Below are 17,025 nucleotides of genomic sequence, written 5' to 3'. Positions count from 1 at the left end.
GGCCCTACAGTCGGTTTCAATAAGCCCTCCAGGTGGTTTTGGTGCTCACTCAGGTTCGAGAATTTTTTTTTTAGCCTTCTTATTGGCTGGACAAAAATATCGAGAAAAGAATAATACTTTATGATACATAAAATTATATGAAGTTCTAATTTTAGTTTCCATAAATAAGGTTTTACTGGCACATAGCCACGCTTGTTCATTTACCTTTTGTTTCTGGCTGTGGGTGCACTGCCGCAGCAGAGTCAAAGCATTGTGGCAGGGACCGTAAGGCCCACCGAGCTTGAAGTCTTTATTTATAATACGGATTCTTTATTATCTCGCCCTTTACAGAAAATGTTTGGCAACGTGCTCTGGCACAGTGAGTAGGGGTGGAGGGAGTGTGGGCAGACTCAGGAGTCAGGGATGCTGAGGAACCCAGGATGTCATACTCAGGATGGAGGAGAGAAGTGTAATTGAGCCCTGCAGTCATGGAGCAGCCCGAGAACAATGTGGACCGCGGGCTGTTGAGAGAGTGACCAGAGCAGAGCTGGGTGGGGACCACACAGCAGGCACAGAGCTGCAGAGATGCGTGGGGGGAGGGGAGGAGAAGGTCAGAGCTGGGCCACTAGTTTAACGAATGACCGGGAGGAAGGAAGGAGTCAGAGGGTGGTATGCATGTGGCCTTTTGAGGATGATGATGACGACAGGGATGAGAAGCGGTGGGGGTCACAGTATGAGGAATGCACTTGGGGGAGTGCACTTGGCAGGGGAGAGGTGAGACGTGAGTGGGTTTTAACCTGCACATTAGAGTTGCTGGCAAGATCTTCACTGGACATGGCTTGTGGGGCATTTGCAACAAACACATCTGGGCTTAAGAGAGAGGTCGGAGCTAGGGATTTGGAATCGGGACTCTTCAAGGTGGAGGACAAAGTTGGCCATAAGTGTCACTGGATTTATGACTGGTCGGTTTCACTAATATTTTAACGGGAAGAGAGTTGGACTTAAATTTTCCTTCAGCAAAGCGTACCAGTTGAGGACCTCTTTGTCCCAGAATGGAGCTAGGTTGAAGATAGAAAACTGTATGATCCAGAGGTGTTAAGTCCTGCTGACCCAGGGAAGGGAGGTTCGCGTGGTGGCGCCCAGAGGCCCCTGGAGTGCCTGGCTTGCTCTTCTTGAGTCTCGGTTGCCCAGCTGGACCATCCCTGCCCACAGCCGGTACTCTGCTGTCCTTCTCCTGACTGGGAGGACTTTCTGCTGCTCCTGTTTCCTCCTGATTCTGAGGCCCAAACACCCCAAGAACCAGTGTGACAGGCAAGCAATAGGGAAAGCTGGTGAGAGTCACACTCCAATTTTTGTCTGAAGTTGTGAAATGTGAATTCTCCTAGATCTCTGCGTGGCTTCTAGCGTGAGTTTTCATGGAGCACTTAGAGCGTGTTTTATTAAAAAAAAAAAAAAAATTAGCAATTAGCTGTAATTCTGTTTGTAATAGAAAAACTTGTTTGCGCTGGGCTTTCATTAGTACACAGTGACTTGGCAGTGCCTCTGATCGATAGCAGGATTACTTTTTAAAGGGCTTATTATATTCTGTTAATGTTTATTTGAAAGAGATTACAGCGATGCTTTATAAATGGGCCTCAGTCAACATATGAATGGGAGAGTCCCCCTGGAAGACAGCTTGCATGCCAACAGACTAGCAACTTAAGCTATGAACTCCCTCTGCCTGACAGTTTTGAAATGGTGTTGCAGAAAAATATGGTACATGAATGTTTCCAGACATCAAATTAGTTAGATAAATGAACTTTGAATTGAAAACCAAGCTTTCCAGTTAATAAACACAGCGCATGTTATTTTACGGCTGTGTCTTTCAAGACGAGACAAGTCATTCCGAAAAGCAATGCTCTGTGCTTTCTAATATTATGTCCCTGATATCAGTAAGTAAATCTTAGAAAGTACTTCCTTTAGAATATTTCACATCAAAATGAAGGGCATCCACTGTCTTTTGCGGTACCCCCGTGGGTCTTGCAGAATCTTCCATCCCTTCTATGGTACTGATGGTACAGGTATAAGATCTTCCCATATGGAACTGGCACGGTACCTGGCTCGTAACTAGGCCCCCAATTAATGACTGTATAATATTTCTTTTTGAAAACTTGTTAACTTAAAAAACCTTGTTTAGGGCACCTACGTGGCTCAGTCAGTTAAATGTCAGCCTTCATCTCAGGTCATGATCCCAGGGTCCTGGGATTGAGCCTCACGTCGGGCTCCTTGCTAAGCGGGGAGCCTGCTTCTCCCTCTCCCACTCCTCCTGCTTGTGCGTGCTCTCTCTCTGTAAAAAAAAAAAAAAAAAAAAAAAACCCACCAAAAAAACCTTATTTAGATCTAAATACAAAAGACATAAAAGAGTTGCACTTTGGGTAAATAGCAATAAATAATAAGTGATGGGGCATTTGTCACAGTCTCTCTGTGAAGAAGTCTCACTCGTTTTTGGATTTCTAGAAGACACCTGCATTTTCAGTTTATCACACGGGATGGTTTCCCAACAGACATTTCCCACTGGAGTCTCATAGCAGTCTCTCCTGATTGTGTCAGTTTCCTGTTGTTGCTGTGACAAACGACCGCAGCTTAAGTGGCTCAGAACAACACCCACTGACTAGCTCTCAGTTCTGAAGATGAGAAGTCCGGCAGCTCGGTTGTGTTCTCTGCTTCAGGTCTCACCAGGCTAACATCAAGGTGTTCACAGGACTGCTGTTTTTGGTGGAGGCGTTAGGGGAGGATCTGTTTCTGACTCATTTGAGATGTTGACAGAATCCTGCTCTTCGAGGGCGTCGGGCCGGGTCCTGGCATTCTTGCTGGCTGTGAGCTGATGGCCATCCCTAGCTTCTAGAGGCCACTGTGTGTTGCATCTCTCTGACCCCAGCAATGAAAGGTTCTGCGCTTTTAAGGAGCCTCACCGTTTACGTTGGGTCCATCCGCATAATCCAGGATAACCTTCCTCTTCCAAAGTCCTGTCCTTAGTCACATGAGTAAAGTCCCCTTTTCCAACTAAGGTAACATGTTTGCAGGTTCCAGGGTTGAGGACGTCTTTGAGGCCCCATTATTCTGCTGACCCACGCTGAGAGACAGAAACAGTACAGTTATCCCTGTTTTCCCTGTGAGGAAACTGAGGCCCAGCAGAGTGGTCAAAGGTGAATTTCAGCAGCCTGACTTCGCCATCATGTCACCACAGGGCCTCATCCCCAGAGCTACCATGTCACCACCCGGTCTTGCTCCCAGGCCTCCATGTCACCACGTATCCAGGGAATGGTCCCCACGCCTGGGATAGTTAATAACCAGTAAGTTATTACCAGCAAACAAGTCTTCCTCAAGTCCGTCCGACCCTGACTTTGCTCAGCACCCACCCTCACCTTGACATGGCTCTGATTTCTGATTCTTCCTACCCGCGCCCTGTCAGTCTGCCCTATATTTCACATTGATTTATACAACATCACATGCCCTTCTGCCTCCCGCTCTGTCCACCTCTTCCCTGATTTGGATTCTTTATCATTAAGGTCCAAAGAAACTGAGCAGGAGGAGCAAGAGGGTGTTAGGAACTAGACATTTTTATCAGTCCCAAGTATAAATGTAAAGAATTCAGCTTTCAGCAAGCGCTACCCACCCTCTTTAGAGGAACGGAATGCGAGTCATAGTCAAAGGACCAGTTCCATAGTCAAAGTCCCAGTGTAAAGGGATCCTCTGTCTGGCCACTTGGGTCCACGAGGGACATCAGCCTCCAGGGGCGAGGCAGGCAGTCCATTAGGGTCAGAGGAACAGACCATAGGCTTCTGTTTGGGGACAGCTCCACCTGGGCAGGAGAGTCCAGATGTCCCTTTCATACCTTCTGACTTGACGTTTATGGCTTTGGGGTTTCTTCACTACCCCTCAGACCGCGTTCCTTCTGCCACCTCTGACAGCCTCTGTACCTGTTTCCACCATCCCACAGATGTTTCTAGGTGCTCCTGTTCTGGGTGTTGGGAACAGAATGTGGAACAAGACCAAAAAAAATCCCCTCCCCCTGCAAAGTTTCTGTTTTGCTAGGAGATACCCAGTCAACAAGTGAAATAAACATACCAATAAATGATCACAAATGAGGAATCTACGAAGCGTGGGAACTGGGCGTGCAAGAGCAGAGCCCCACTAAGATGGCCCCTGCTTCTCTGAGGCAGCAGTATCCGGCCTGAGACCTGGCACTGGAGCCCAGAGAGGACCTCCATGCAGAGGGTCAGCAGGTGGAGAGGCCTGGAAGTGGGTTAGAGCCTGGCCAGCTCAATGATGTGCTGGAAGCCTGGTGAGCAGACACCAGACCCTTCATGGTATGAAGGCCATGGTTTTATTCTAAGTACAACGGGCCACTGTTGACAGGTTTTAAGAGAGAGCATTGTCTGGGGCACCTGGGTGGCTCAGTTGGTTGAGCAACTGCTTTCAGCCCAGGTCATGATCCTGGAGTCCCAGGATCGAGTCCCACATCGGGCTCCCTGCTCAGTGGGGAGTCTGCTTCTTCCTCCGACCCTCCCCTTTCTCATGCTCTCTCTCTCTCTCGGATAAATAAATAAAATATTTTAAAAAAGAGAGAGAGAGAGAGCATTGTCACTGGGCTAGCTTTGATGGAGAGCTAGCATTGATTTGATTTTCCCCAACTTCCTCTTTGGAATGGATGGAGGGGCCGTAAAATAAGAAATGAATTTTAGATGTGTTAAGTTTGAGAAACCTGCATTGTAGTGTTTTCCAGATTGCTTCCTGTTAAGTCATGTTGTCACTGTCTTCTTACAAACCAGCAGTGAGCTCCAGGAGGGGGCAGATGACCGTGCCTGCTTCAGAATCAGCCATTATCCTCAGCCAGAGAGCACAGTGCACAGGGGACTACGAACCCTTGGCATACAGAGGCACAGTGGGTGACTGGCAACATTTCAGTGAATCAGTAAGCATTTTAAGATGTTTGGGCTATAGCTACGGTTATCTAAAATGAAAATCAAAAATGTCTGCTGCAAATTTAAGCATTAGTGATCACCCTAGCAGCCACAGGATACAGAACTTGAACTACGAGCATCACGCCATGCCAGTGGCAGTGAGGTGGTGAGTTTTGTTGTGGGAAGGGAGAAGCAGGCTGAAAATCTGTAAACCCGTCATGTCACACATGTACCTTAAGGAGAGTCTGTACTAAAAATAATCCAACATTTTAACCCACAGAAACTTTGAAAATGACATTACCTATATTTCAAAAGCAGTTTTTACCTGAGATTAATATATGCCCTTCTGCATCTTTTAACAAGGTGTTTGCTAAGGTCAGTTTCCATCAGAACAAAAATGATCGATGACTCCTGAATAAACATTATCATCATTTATATAATAAGTAAAAGGCCCCGAGCCAGGGACACCCCATTATGATACTGCAATGCCTTCACTCCTTCCTGTGCTATCCTACAGTTAATTCAATTTTGCCCTCTCTCAATTCTACGGTGTGCATATCTTCCCCCCTCTGGAACTAGCCCACTAATATTAAAGTGGTAATCAAGATTGCCTCTAAATATTCATAGCAATAAATGACTCCCTTGTGCCCCATGAATGCCAAGGCTGTAGTCTGAAGCATTTATTTAGTGCTGGAAAGGGATCTCGTTATTTCAGAGTCCCTCAAATGCAGTATTTTAATATTGTTGTTCTGCTTGAAAAATTAGATCCCTCTGAGCTTCCAGTGTCAACAGTTGAGACGAGTGAGTATGGGTCAGAACTGACCATCATCTTTGAAAGGGTAATGGAGAAGCCAGGATGGGAGTGGACTCGGCTACTTACCCTACATTGTATTTTCTTTCCTGTAATTCCCTTCCTTCTGGTGGCTCACGGCCACCTTATTTCAACTTCATGATCTGGTTCAGATCTTTTCTAAGTTGCCGAAAATTGGCTGTTTTTTTAAGGACATGGAAACACCAAGGAGATGATGCTGTGTATCATTTCATCCATCAGAGAAGAAGCAGTCGGAGGCATCCCTGCATCCATGAAAAGTTACATGTATTGACTAGAGATATTTTGTAGCCACCATGGGTGAAATAATTTAAATTCAAGTTTGGGGGAGCTCCCAATTGCACAGATTAAAGAACGGCAACACAACGTGGAAGAAACCCTAGCTAATTAATAAATCACTTTTAATCATCTGTTCATACTTCGAGTTAAGTAGAATGTGCTAGACAGATGCCCTGTGGTTGATCTCAGAGGGAGGGCAGGGCAATTGAGGGTCCGGGAGATGGGCGGTGGGGTCCTGGCTGGAGCCTTACTTTGCAGAACTGTCTGAGCACACCATCTGGGGGAGCCTGCCCACATAGTTTCCATGAGGAATTTACAAGAGGAGGGGCCTCAGAAGAAACCAACCCTGCTGACACCTTGATCTTGGACTTCTAGCTTCCAGAAGTATGCAAAAATAAATTTCTATTGGTTAAGCTACCCAGCCTGTGGTATTTGGTTATGGCAGCCTTAGGAAACTAATACAAGGGGCTTCTAAGATTCTGGTAATATTTTTATTTTTCAGCTGAGTGGTAGGTACGCTAATAATTATTATTTTTAAAATTGTAGTGGGGCGCCTGGGTGGCTCAGTCAGTTAAGCATCCAACTTTTGATTTTAGCTCAGGTCATAATCTCAGGGTCATGAGATTGAGCCCTACATTGTTGGGCTCCGTGTTCAGTGAAGAGTTTGTTTGAGATGCTCTCTTTCTCCCTTTGCCCCTCCCCCCAGTAATAAATAAATAAATAAATCTTTTAAAAAGCTAAAAATAAAATTGTAGTGATACATTTTGTATACTCTTTTTTGGGTATGCTTTTGCCAATTAAAAATGGAATTATGATGCCAAAACATTGCTGGCCTATTGATTAGCACTGAATTGATTCAGCAAATGCAGTTCTTTAAGCATTCAATAAAAGACACGGTTCCATTAAGGTAATCAATATATCATTTTTAAGAAAAGGAATGCTGTATATAACCAGCACTAGTTCATTATCTTCACTGTATAAGAATCAAAAGAAAATGGAATGGATACATGCTTTTAAACCGAGCAATCTAATGCGATTAGTGGTTTTGAATGAAAATAGCTCTCTGTTCTTTTTCCCATTGATTTCTCCTGTACCATTAATCCCAACTAAAATATACAGATAAAATCTTTTTTGCCTCCCTAGGGAAAAATGTATTCATTTGAAAGATGTTGACATTGGAATGTTATAACAGGTCCTGTAGGGACGGGACTTCCTGTGGAATTAGTACAAATGGTAATGTTTAAACTAGCTAAACGCGGAGGTGGGGGGGGGGTACTGCAAGTATTTTTTTATTCACAAATATAATATTGTCAGGATTCATCTTTAAAATGTGATACAGGTTTCAATATCTTAGGCAAAGACAATTTGTAATTAAAGTAAGTTATTTACACATACACATATAAAAATTCAAATATACATACATATACATATATTGGGCACATCTTGACAAAATATTGAGACATATTTTTGTTCTAATGTTTTATTGTAAACTTAATAATCCCATTTTTCTAAGAAATCATTAATAAGTACAAGTTGCAAGCCATGGAGAGAACATCCTATGCGTATTTGTAATTAAATCTCAATGTCAGAAAATATAGGTAATTTAGGCAAAAGTCCCTGTGACAGACTCAAAAGCAAATCCACAACTTATAAGCACTTTTACGTGCTATATTAAAATTTAAAGACATAATGTGTGTTTAATGTTGCATAGGACGGGAAGAGTAATATTAATTTTAAAAGTTCAGCACTCAGAAACCCATAAAATTCTTATAAGCATCAGATAGTGTCAAAATATGTCAATTACAGTGTGTGGCTTTTACAAGATTCTGGATGTTTGTGTCATCATTTGCTAGAATGAGTCTATATAAAACAAGATCTGTTTAAAATCAGAAAATATAGATAAGCATTTCATTTATATGGAAATTTACCAGTTTAACTCTCAAGCTTAAGTAACTCCTTTAAAAATATCACTCATCAATTAAAATTGAGAAGAGCTTTCTTAATGTGCACTTAAAAAACCACTTGGGTTTGCACCTAATTATATCCCCTGAAGGCACCAATATTTAAAATAGTCTATTACTCAGGCAGCAATTGGATGATGCAAATTTTAGGTCTTTTTTTTTTTTTTAAGATTTTATTTATTTATTTGAGATAGAGAGAGAGAGAGAAAGAGCATGAATGGGAAGGAGAGGGAGAAGCAGGCTCCGCACAAACAGGGAGCCCGATGCAGAGCTCAGTCCCAGGACCCCGGGATCATGACCTGAGCCGAAGGGAGACACTCAACCGACTGAGCCACCCAGGTGCCCTGCAAATTTTAGATCTTTATTATTGACTCAGAGATGCTCAATGAAGATGGAAATGTCTGAACTTTCTGTGAAGATAGGAACGTTGTCGCTCTGCTCTGTCCAGTGGGGGCTGCGACTAGCCACATCTTGCTATTGAGTCTGAAATGTGTCCAGTGAGACTGATAAACTGATTTTTACATTTTATTTCAATTAACTTAAATGTAAATTCATATGTGGCTAATGGCTACCATATTCAACATCAGAAACTACCCAGATGTGCAAAGGGCAGCACTGATGCTGTCCCAGTCCCATTGTACGAGTGCATGCACGTTTTAACCTTTTCCCAAAACTCATGTGACCTTCTGTTGTTAGGGTTTTTGTTTAAATTTGTTTCATTTGAACTAATGTTGGATGTTGGAGCTTATACTCCCTCTTCTCTTATAACATAGTAACATGTAGTTAGTTGATCCATAGCATAGATGAAATGCTATGTTATAAGAAAACTCCCTCGAACTCTGGAGTTATGATAGTGCCTCTTAACACCAGAAGTTCTTCCTTCCACAAGGAGGGAAAGGATGGGAGACTGGAAGAAAGCCTGCCTGGGAAGAGGGGCACGTGATGAGACTGAGGAACAAGGTGAGGTTTCCTTGACTTACTGACGTTAAAGCTGGTACTGAGTGCAGGACCTGGAGGGAAAGCATTCCAGGCAGAGGGAACAGCATGCAAAGATCAGCACTACAGAGGAGCTCATTGTGTTTGAGCCGCCGGTGAGGCCCGTGTGAGTGAGGACGAGAGCCATACGGGCAGCGGTGGGCGCATTAAAGAGGTGGCATCTTATCGTGGGACACCAGTGCAGCAGGCTCATTAGAATCGGAGTTGGGTTGATGAGGAGGTGTTTTTGAAGATAAAGCTTCTGCTGCCATTGGAGAATGAATGGGAGGAAAGCAAAGGTAGATATGGAGGGACCCAGGTTAGGAGGGCATTGCGGTAATCCCAATGAGAGGTGGAGGGGTTTAAGACGTAACAGGAGCTGTGTTTTGGAGAGCAGCCCTGCAAGACCTTTTCGTGGATTAAGAGGAGTTGGAGAGGGAGAAAGTTTGGGGCAGGACTTCACATTTCTGACGTGAGCAGCTGGGGAAGTGAAGGTGCTATTTATGGAGACAGGGAAACTGAGGGAGGAATTCACTGTGGGAGGTGGGGGTAGTCAAGAAGGATCTCAAGGGTATGTGGCCAAAGGAAAGGGGTCCAGGCCACATTCATGTCATCCCAGAGGGTGGTGCATCCTCCAGACTCTGATCCTGGTTCGCCTCTACTTGGGATATCTCAGAATGGTCCCAAGAAGAAAATGTGTTTTTCTCTCCCTCTGTTGAATATGCATTCAGAACATTCAAATGTTGGCAAGTCAACGTGAAATGTGTTTCAGCTGATTTCTCGTATTTATCTTTCAGAATCATCCAGAAGTGTTGAATTTTCGAATGCAACTGGAAAGCAAAGAACTGATCGTACATCTGGAAAGAAATGAGTAAGTCACGTTAATTCTTGTGTACTGTGCCATGGGAGAAAGTTAGGAGCTGTGGGTTCAAAGTGCTGTGTAATTTACGTTGGCATTTAGAGAAACAGAATGAAATGCGCGGATTCATAATCCCAATTTGGATCTGAGGCTGGAATTAACTTGAAAAAATGAAGTGGAAAAATGAAGAATTTTATCACTCTAAAAAAAAAGCTTTGTAAATCAGCAGGTTTTTCTCATAGTTCTGATGTTTCTCTTTTTCAGAGCCTGATTTGTCAAGGATAGAATTTAAGCATCTTCTGTTCAAGTAATAGCGTTCCATAATTAGTTGACTTTTCACAATTCCTGGCTTATATAAGGAGAAATAGCTTCAAATGAATAGAACCTCTATTTTTTCCCTGAGAAATACCAAGGGTTTATTTATCTTTCAGAGCTTGTCTCCAGTGGCACAAAGTATTTATTTTATCTTTTTATTTAAAAATTTGACCTTTTTTTGCAAAACTATCTTCATTTCCAAAAATGGTATTATTATTTTTTTTTCCTGGAGCAGATGGATATTATTACGTATTTTGTATGACTTCCCAGTAGAAAACTGTCTGCTTCAAGGCATAAGTTAACACAAGCTCTGTTCTTGTCATCCTTTATGCCCTGGCAGCCTGCTGGGTTCCTTAGATCTGGAGGACGCCATGCTATTCTATTTGACTAGTACCAGGAAAGATCTGCATGCTCATAATAAGTAATCTGTATTTAAAGATGTAAATGAAATTAACCATGTCCTGCTTGACTCGAAAAAGGAGTTTCTATCCTCTAGATAGGTAAAACTTCTAGAAGTTTCTATCTTCAGAACCACTGGTGCCTGTTCCTCACCATCAGTGAAATGCAGACTTTTTGCTGACAGGATCATGTAGATAAGAGGGCTTCACTGGGCTGAGCTCTGCCAGAGACGGGTGTCACGAGATCTGATTCTGTCTCCATGTGAACAGATCAGATCACTTACGGTATCAGTGCTTTGATCTGAGGGTCACAGGCACGTCGGATCAATGGGATCGCCATGGCCAGTTCTCCCGTTCCCATCCCGTATCTAATACCATGGCCAACAGCAATTTAAAAAAACAGATCCATGTAAATACATACATTTAAAAAAAATAAATATGCTTAACATGAATATAGGTAAAATAGGATAGCAACCTGCCTTTTAATATATCTGGTATGTTTACTCCTTTCCATTAAATGGATTAAAAGCGTGTGTAAGCAATAAATGATGTTTTTAGCCTTCCTCATGACTTGATGGTCTTAAAGTAGAGGTTCGGGCACGTGTCTTGAATGAACAGGGAGCTGAACAGAAACCTCTCTGTTGCCTTTGATATGTCTCTCTTAGCCAAGTAAATATGTTCACGCACTTTTTCTTTTTTCATGTGAGAATATGGTGGGACATTTTAATTTTTGTAAATTGCTGTTTGTATGTGGTTTTGAAATATCTCAACAGCTGAAACTGTTATTCCTGGTATACCTGGAACACCAGGAAGGGGTATTCCCTGAAAGCTCAAAAGAGAATAGGGCTCCTGGTGGAGATGCATGGCCTTTATGGGGTTTTAGGGTTGCTGCTGGATTTGGGCAACCGCTCCTTTCGTCCGAGTGTTGGGGGATGTGGTGAACACCGGGAGTGGTGCCAACTCCAGACCTGTGGATGGTGGTAGGACGGCAGGTAGAGGGACAGAAAGCAACTTAATAAAAACCTTGATCTATTTGTTTTTACTCTAAAAGGAATACATGTCCAATGCAGAAAATTGTAGGGGAACAAAAGATCAAAGGGCCAAAAGAAAATACTTCTGTTACCAAACACAGCCCTGATGAATATTTTAGTGATTGTCCAAAGACATGTTTCCCTTATAAATAAGCTTTGCTTGTTTTGTCTTCCTAGTGGATGTTGTGGTCTGTGCGCAATTTGGTAACTTGCTTCATTTAGCTTTATAATGGACATGCTTTTCCATATAGAAATACAGCTCTTGGCACCCTTCTGGTTCTCTGAGTCCCTGAATTGACTCAACAGCCTCATTCGTGGTTCTTTTTGAAAATGGTTTCCTGTCTACTAAGGCAGGTAGTATAATACACAGTGACTATTTGACAATGGCTAATTTGTATAAAAGATCATTGAAAAAGCTTCCTTAATTTGCTCACTTCTAATTCTGGGCCTTTCACAAAATACTCTCAAAATTAAAAAAGTTGAAAACATGAAACTATCTCTTCTTGATTTGTATGTCTCTTCCCAACCTCACTGTCAACCTACATGTTAGAAATTATATGGAGACTGTTTGATATGATCCTATGACATTCTGTGGCTTTATTTTAATTATACTACTTATGCCAGTTGTAGAGATTCTGCCCTGCTAAAAATAACATTTTCATAATTAGAACATGCCAATATTACTATTTTAATGTTGCATTCCCCCCAAATACTTCAGCATAATATTTTGTTGAAAAAAAAATTACCTGTTTCATATGAACTTCACCTTTGAGACCGTGAATACCAAAAATCTGTACTTTTATGGGTAGAGTAAAATGCTTGTATGCTTCCAGCTCTTGATGCTGCCGGACACAAAATATAATCCATTGTCCAGTAGAAAGTAGAATTTTTAATTCTTATAGCCTTTGGCCCAATAGATCCAATTAGAGAATTTATCCAAATTAAGCTCTAAGAACTCAAATGTTCAAGCAAGATAAATGTGAATATTTAACCAGCACGGTAGAGAGCCTGGCCAACCAGAACTTACAGGCCAACCTGTAAGTGCCCTGCATCGTGCCTATAGGCTGCGAATCAGCCCTGTGTTCAGGGATGTTCACTGTAGAATATTTTACCTAAATCAATACGAGACTGATTAAATTATGACTTAGCCACAAAATAGAGCTCTATGTTAGCAATTAAAGGCAATAATGGGGATCTTCATTGTTGTAAAAAGCATTCATGATGTAATCAATGTAAACAGCATGTTAGATAGTATTTTACACGGTATTCAGTTTTGATTTTAAAATTATACACATGTGCATGTATCTCTGACTAGTAAGATTATGGAAGACATTTACTTCATTCATGTTTTACAGCAAGAAAACATTACTATCAAAAACTAATGATGTACCGTATGGTGACTAACATAACATAATAAAAGAAAATATTACTATTAAAATTAAGAAAACTTTTTACGCTGAAGGAAAAAAGAAATCCGTAAAAACTTAAAAATGGTTGAAAAGAAGGATATTGGAGTATTTATTATTAATAAAAAGGAAATGTGTTTTAGAAGGACCTCCAGCAACTTTCAAAGGGCTAAGAAGCTCTGCCCATTGAATACTGGGTCTTTAAATATCCATAAATCTGTTTTAATTAAAAACCTGCTTGGAAATCATAACCAAAATAAATGTAGCCTCAGTTCCTTCAATCATAAGAGCCATAATCCAAAGCTAATACTAAAAGAGGGTCACCTAATTAACCCTGCTCAGAAACTTATCACATACACCAATTCTTCATGAAATGGGATGGAATTGGTATTAAATAGTTGTTTCAGGGAATCTCTTCTATTTGCCTCCTCGCATCCCTAATTTGTGCAAAGATCGGATGCTGTTCACTTAAAATCTGTGTTTGTATAGCCATAATTGAATGTTTAAAGAGTCTCAAAGCTTCCCTGGAGAAGCATTTTTTACAGTGCTGCTGTCTGCCTACGGAACTGCAGGGACTGCTTTATGACTTCCATAACTCTCCTGGGTCCCTGTGGGCTCTCAGGCCATCCCTCAAACAGGTGCTCTGTGCAACTGCATCTTTGATCAAAATGCTTTATTAGACAGGCTGGCCAGCTTAGACATCCGTTTTTCCAGTTTAGGATAATTAGAAGTGAAGGCAGTAGATCACACTCCCCGCATCTCTCAAACCTACCGAGCTTTCTGTTTTTAAGCCTTGGCCCTTCACTGACAGAAGGCAGGTGCCGGGGTAAGTCCATGGCCTGCTGAATTTATTTTTGCCGGGTCTCTGCGCTGGAAGAACTCTAGCATTGGCTTTAATTCCGTCTGGAATAACTCCAGACATCTCCGAAGGGGCAAACCTAATTAATATTCACTCAGACAGTAGCAGAAAGGACATTTTAAGTTGGTCGGACATGGGTGTAAATATCTGGGAAGGTGTTTATATGATGACATCTCTCAGAGTGTCATGATGTGGGAGGGAGAAATGTAGCTGGTGCAGAGATCCTTTGGATTGGTTAGTAGGTGTCCAAATAACTACCCAGAGGATATGAATCGATTGTTCGTGTTGACCCAAACTGTGCTGGACAGCTGGATTGAGATGCAGTCAGTGGTCCTAGGGTTGTGTACAAGGCCTTGGCATGGCCCACGATTTCCAGAGCCATCCTTATGAAGACATAAAAGGTGCATCGATCACACTTCTTGGCAATGCAAAGCTGGAGGCGGTAACTGCTCTGCATTGCAGGGTCTGGATTATAGAGATATCAGCAGTCTGGATCAGTGGGCCAAAACTAACAAGATGGGATTTAATGGGGATAAATGTAAAGTCCTATGCTTGGGTTAACAGAAAATAAACGTTGTAGGTTCAGAAGGATATTTCCTCGTAGTTCTCATGAATGGGACCCACAAACTCAACGTGAGCCCCTGAGGCAGTGTGGCTGCTAAGGTGACTGCCACCAGCGTGTGTGCCTGGGTGCCCATGGCCCTAAAGCGGAGCGGCTGTTGTCCTGCTGTGCCGTGACCTTGTTGGGCTGTATCCAGAACCCTCCCCCTGTGCTGCTCCACACATGGTTTTGGAGAGGTGCTTGCCACAGTTCTCATTCCCACCATTGGACTGCCCTTCCCTCTCCCACCAACCAGAGATGTCCTTAAGGCCAGGGCCAGGGTCTCAACTTGCCCTCCACCCACTTCCATGGGGTCTGGCTGGTGGTAGGCACTCAGTGACTCGATGAGCACTTACCATATGAGTGAATGAAGGAACGTGGACAGGCTGGACCAAGCCAGAAGTGAGTCACCAGGAGGTTGAAGGTCTGTCTTGGGTGGTGTAAGACACTAATTATTCAAGGAGAAAACTTCGGGAAAAGACACAGGGTTTGGAATCAAGAAACAAGGCTTCGAAACCCAGCTTTGCTTCCAACAATAAGCTGCTTACATTCTCTGTTTTCTCGTTTGCAAGAAGGAATAAAAGTCTGTGTATCGTGAGTGATGAAAGATCAGAGCTGCTGTTGTTTTTGATAATCAGATTTGAATGACTCAGGGCCCTATTCCTGTGGACCCAGTGATATGTGTTATTTCACCTAAGTGTACCCTTGGCTTCCCTGAAACTATGTCCTGTTTCAAACTTCCTAAATTAGCGGAGATCAGATTATGCCTAATCTTTGCCCATGAGTCTTGAAGATGGCCAAAGAGCCCAATTCTGACAAGAGCCGGAAAGGATTAGCTAAGCCTTTGGGTTCCTGTTGCTGTAATAGTCTTAATTTCACAATATTGACATCTTCAGGGATTAAAAATTTTTAAGTTTTTGTGTATAGAGTGCTATTTTTTTTCCATTTCTACTCTTGCAGAGGAAGTCCAGCCTGCCTGTTAGACCCTCCAGCTTTAATCCATCAAGTGGTTCTAATTATTGACTGAACTAGCAAGGACAAAACCACATCTCCGAAATTCTACTCTAGTCCATGGTTTTGTCTCTCAGCTTCCCTTCCACGATCCACAAATCTTTATTAATTCAAATGATTAGTAATAATTCTTTAGTCTTTATTCACTTAGTCATTTGTTCACACATATTTATTTAATAGCAGATACTTGTGGTTGGCACTGGAGATACAGAAAACAAGGTCAAGTCCTTGTCCTCTTGGAGGTCAGTCAAGGACTTCAGTGCTAAACGGGCCATCGCAAAACTATAATAAAAGACAGTGGGGCTAAGAGCTGAGGAAGACAAGTATGAGACCCAGTCTGGCCCAGGAAAGGAAGCTGTGTGACAAAGCTTTTGAGCCATCCATGAATCAGAGAGAGCCAGTTAAAGAAGGGCAGAGGGTAGAGGTTTCCCAGAGAAGGAGGAGCAGGCATAAGAGTCCTGGGAGGGGGAAGGAGCTTTGAAGTGTTTCAAACACTAAGAAAGTCTGTGTGCTAGTGGGCAAGAGGGGGGTAGTAGGAGAGAAGTGGAAGCCAGCCCATACGGGACCTCATGCTCCATGGTAAGGACCTAAGTATTTTCTCATAGGGACCACGGTACCCAGTGGGAGCAAGACCTGTAAGCAGGGCAATGACATGATAAAATTTAGTTTTTAAAATAACATTCTGGCTACATGTGAAGATGAGATTGGCGGTGGTGAAGAGTGGGTGGGATAAGAGGCTATCGCTGGTGAACAGGGAAGAGCTAGTAATGGCCCCAAGCAATGGAGAATCCACAGAAAGGAATAGATGAGAGATGGTTGAGGGGCGGGGAGGGGAACGGGCAGAAACTGATGAGCGTTGAATGTGTGGGGTAATGGAAAGGATCATTCTTATACATGAAATGCTAGAAGATTGATGATCTTTGATCAGAATAGAAAAACCCTAACAAAGGACCAAGAACTTGCCCTTTGAGCAAGGGTTGGGGACACCAAGACATAGATTGTAGTGGGCATGGTCCTCAGAGCCTTGCAGGAGGGTCAACTTTTGGGCCTAACAGAATCCACTCAGAAGGGGACCTGTGGAAGGTTATCATGTGGGACTGGGCATGACATTTCTTTGGGATCTGTGGGTATTTTGCCTAAGTATAGCAGTGGCTGGGGGCTATGAGCTGAAGAGCACCAGCCTGTGGTGGGATGGGACATCGTGAGGCCCCGGCCATGACCCTGAGAATGTCTAGATAGCTGTCACAACCCAAGGCAATGTCGGTGTTTCATGTGGTGTCTGGGTGGGAACACAGTAGGGTGAGACTGTGGCCTCCAGGCTTGCTCTAGGCCCTATTCCACGTCTTTCCGTAGTCTGTCTTGTTTCCATGTAATGGGTGCTCCCTCTGCTGGGAGTGCATACAGAGACTCCTGTCCTCCTTCAAGCCTGGTGCATTATTTCGGGACCACCAGCACCAGGATCACCCGAGGAGCTTGTTCCAAAGGCAGATACCTAGCCCCGTGTCTCTCTATTGAACCAGAATCTCCAGTTATAAGGCCTGAGGATTGTGTTTTTGACACATTCCACAAGGAGTTATAT

The 17,025-nt window shown here is 43.0% G+C and overlaps 1 protein-coding gene across 5 annotated transcripts in view; it reads left to right on the top strand.

The window, feature by feature from the left end:
- The window catches only part of ADAM12 (ADAM metallopeptidase domain 12), a 357,064-nt gene that overhangs the window by 79,784 nt on the left and 260,255 nt on the right, over positions 1-17,025 (top strand). For 3 of the 5 annotated variants that reach the window (XM_027596330.2, XM_027596333.2, XM_027596334.2), the window contains exon 3: positions 9,764-9,837. In XM_027596330.2, coding sequence (XP_027452131.2) covers positions 9,764-9,837 — 74 coding nt within the window. Of the gene's footprint in view, positions 1-4,790; positions 4,934-9,763; positions 9,838-17,025 lie in introns of all 5 variants that reach the window. The other 2 variants (XM_027596331.2, XM_027596332.2) reach the window with 2 other exon arrangements.

The sequence above is a fragment of the Zalophus californianus genome, chromosome 15, assembly GCF_009762305.2.
Source record: "Zalophus californianus isolate mZalCal1 chromosome 15, mZalCal1.pri.v2, whole genome shotgun sequence".
Classification (NCBI taxonomy): Eukaryota; Metazoa; Chordata; class Mammalia; order Carnivora; family Otariidae; genus Zalophus; species Zalophus californianus.
The sequence above is the reverse complement of the archived record's forward strand: the minus strand, read 5'-3'. Positions and strand labels throughout refer to the sequence as shown.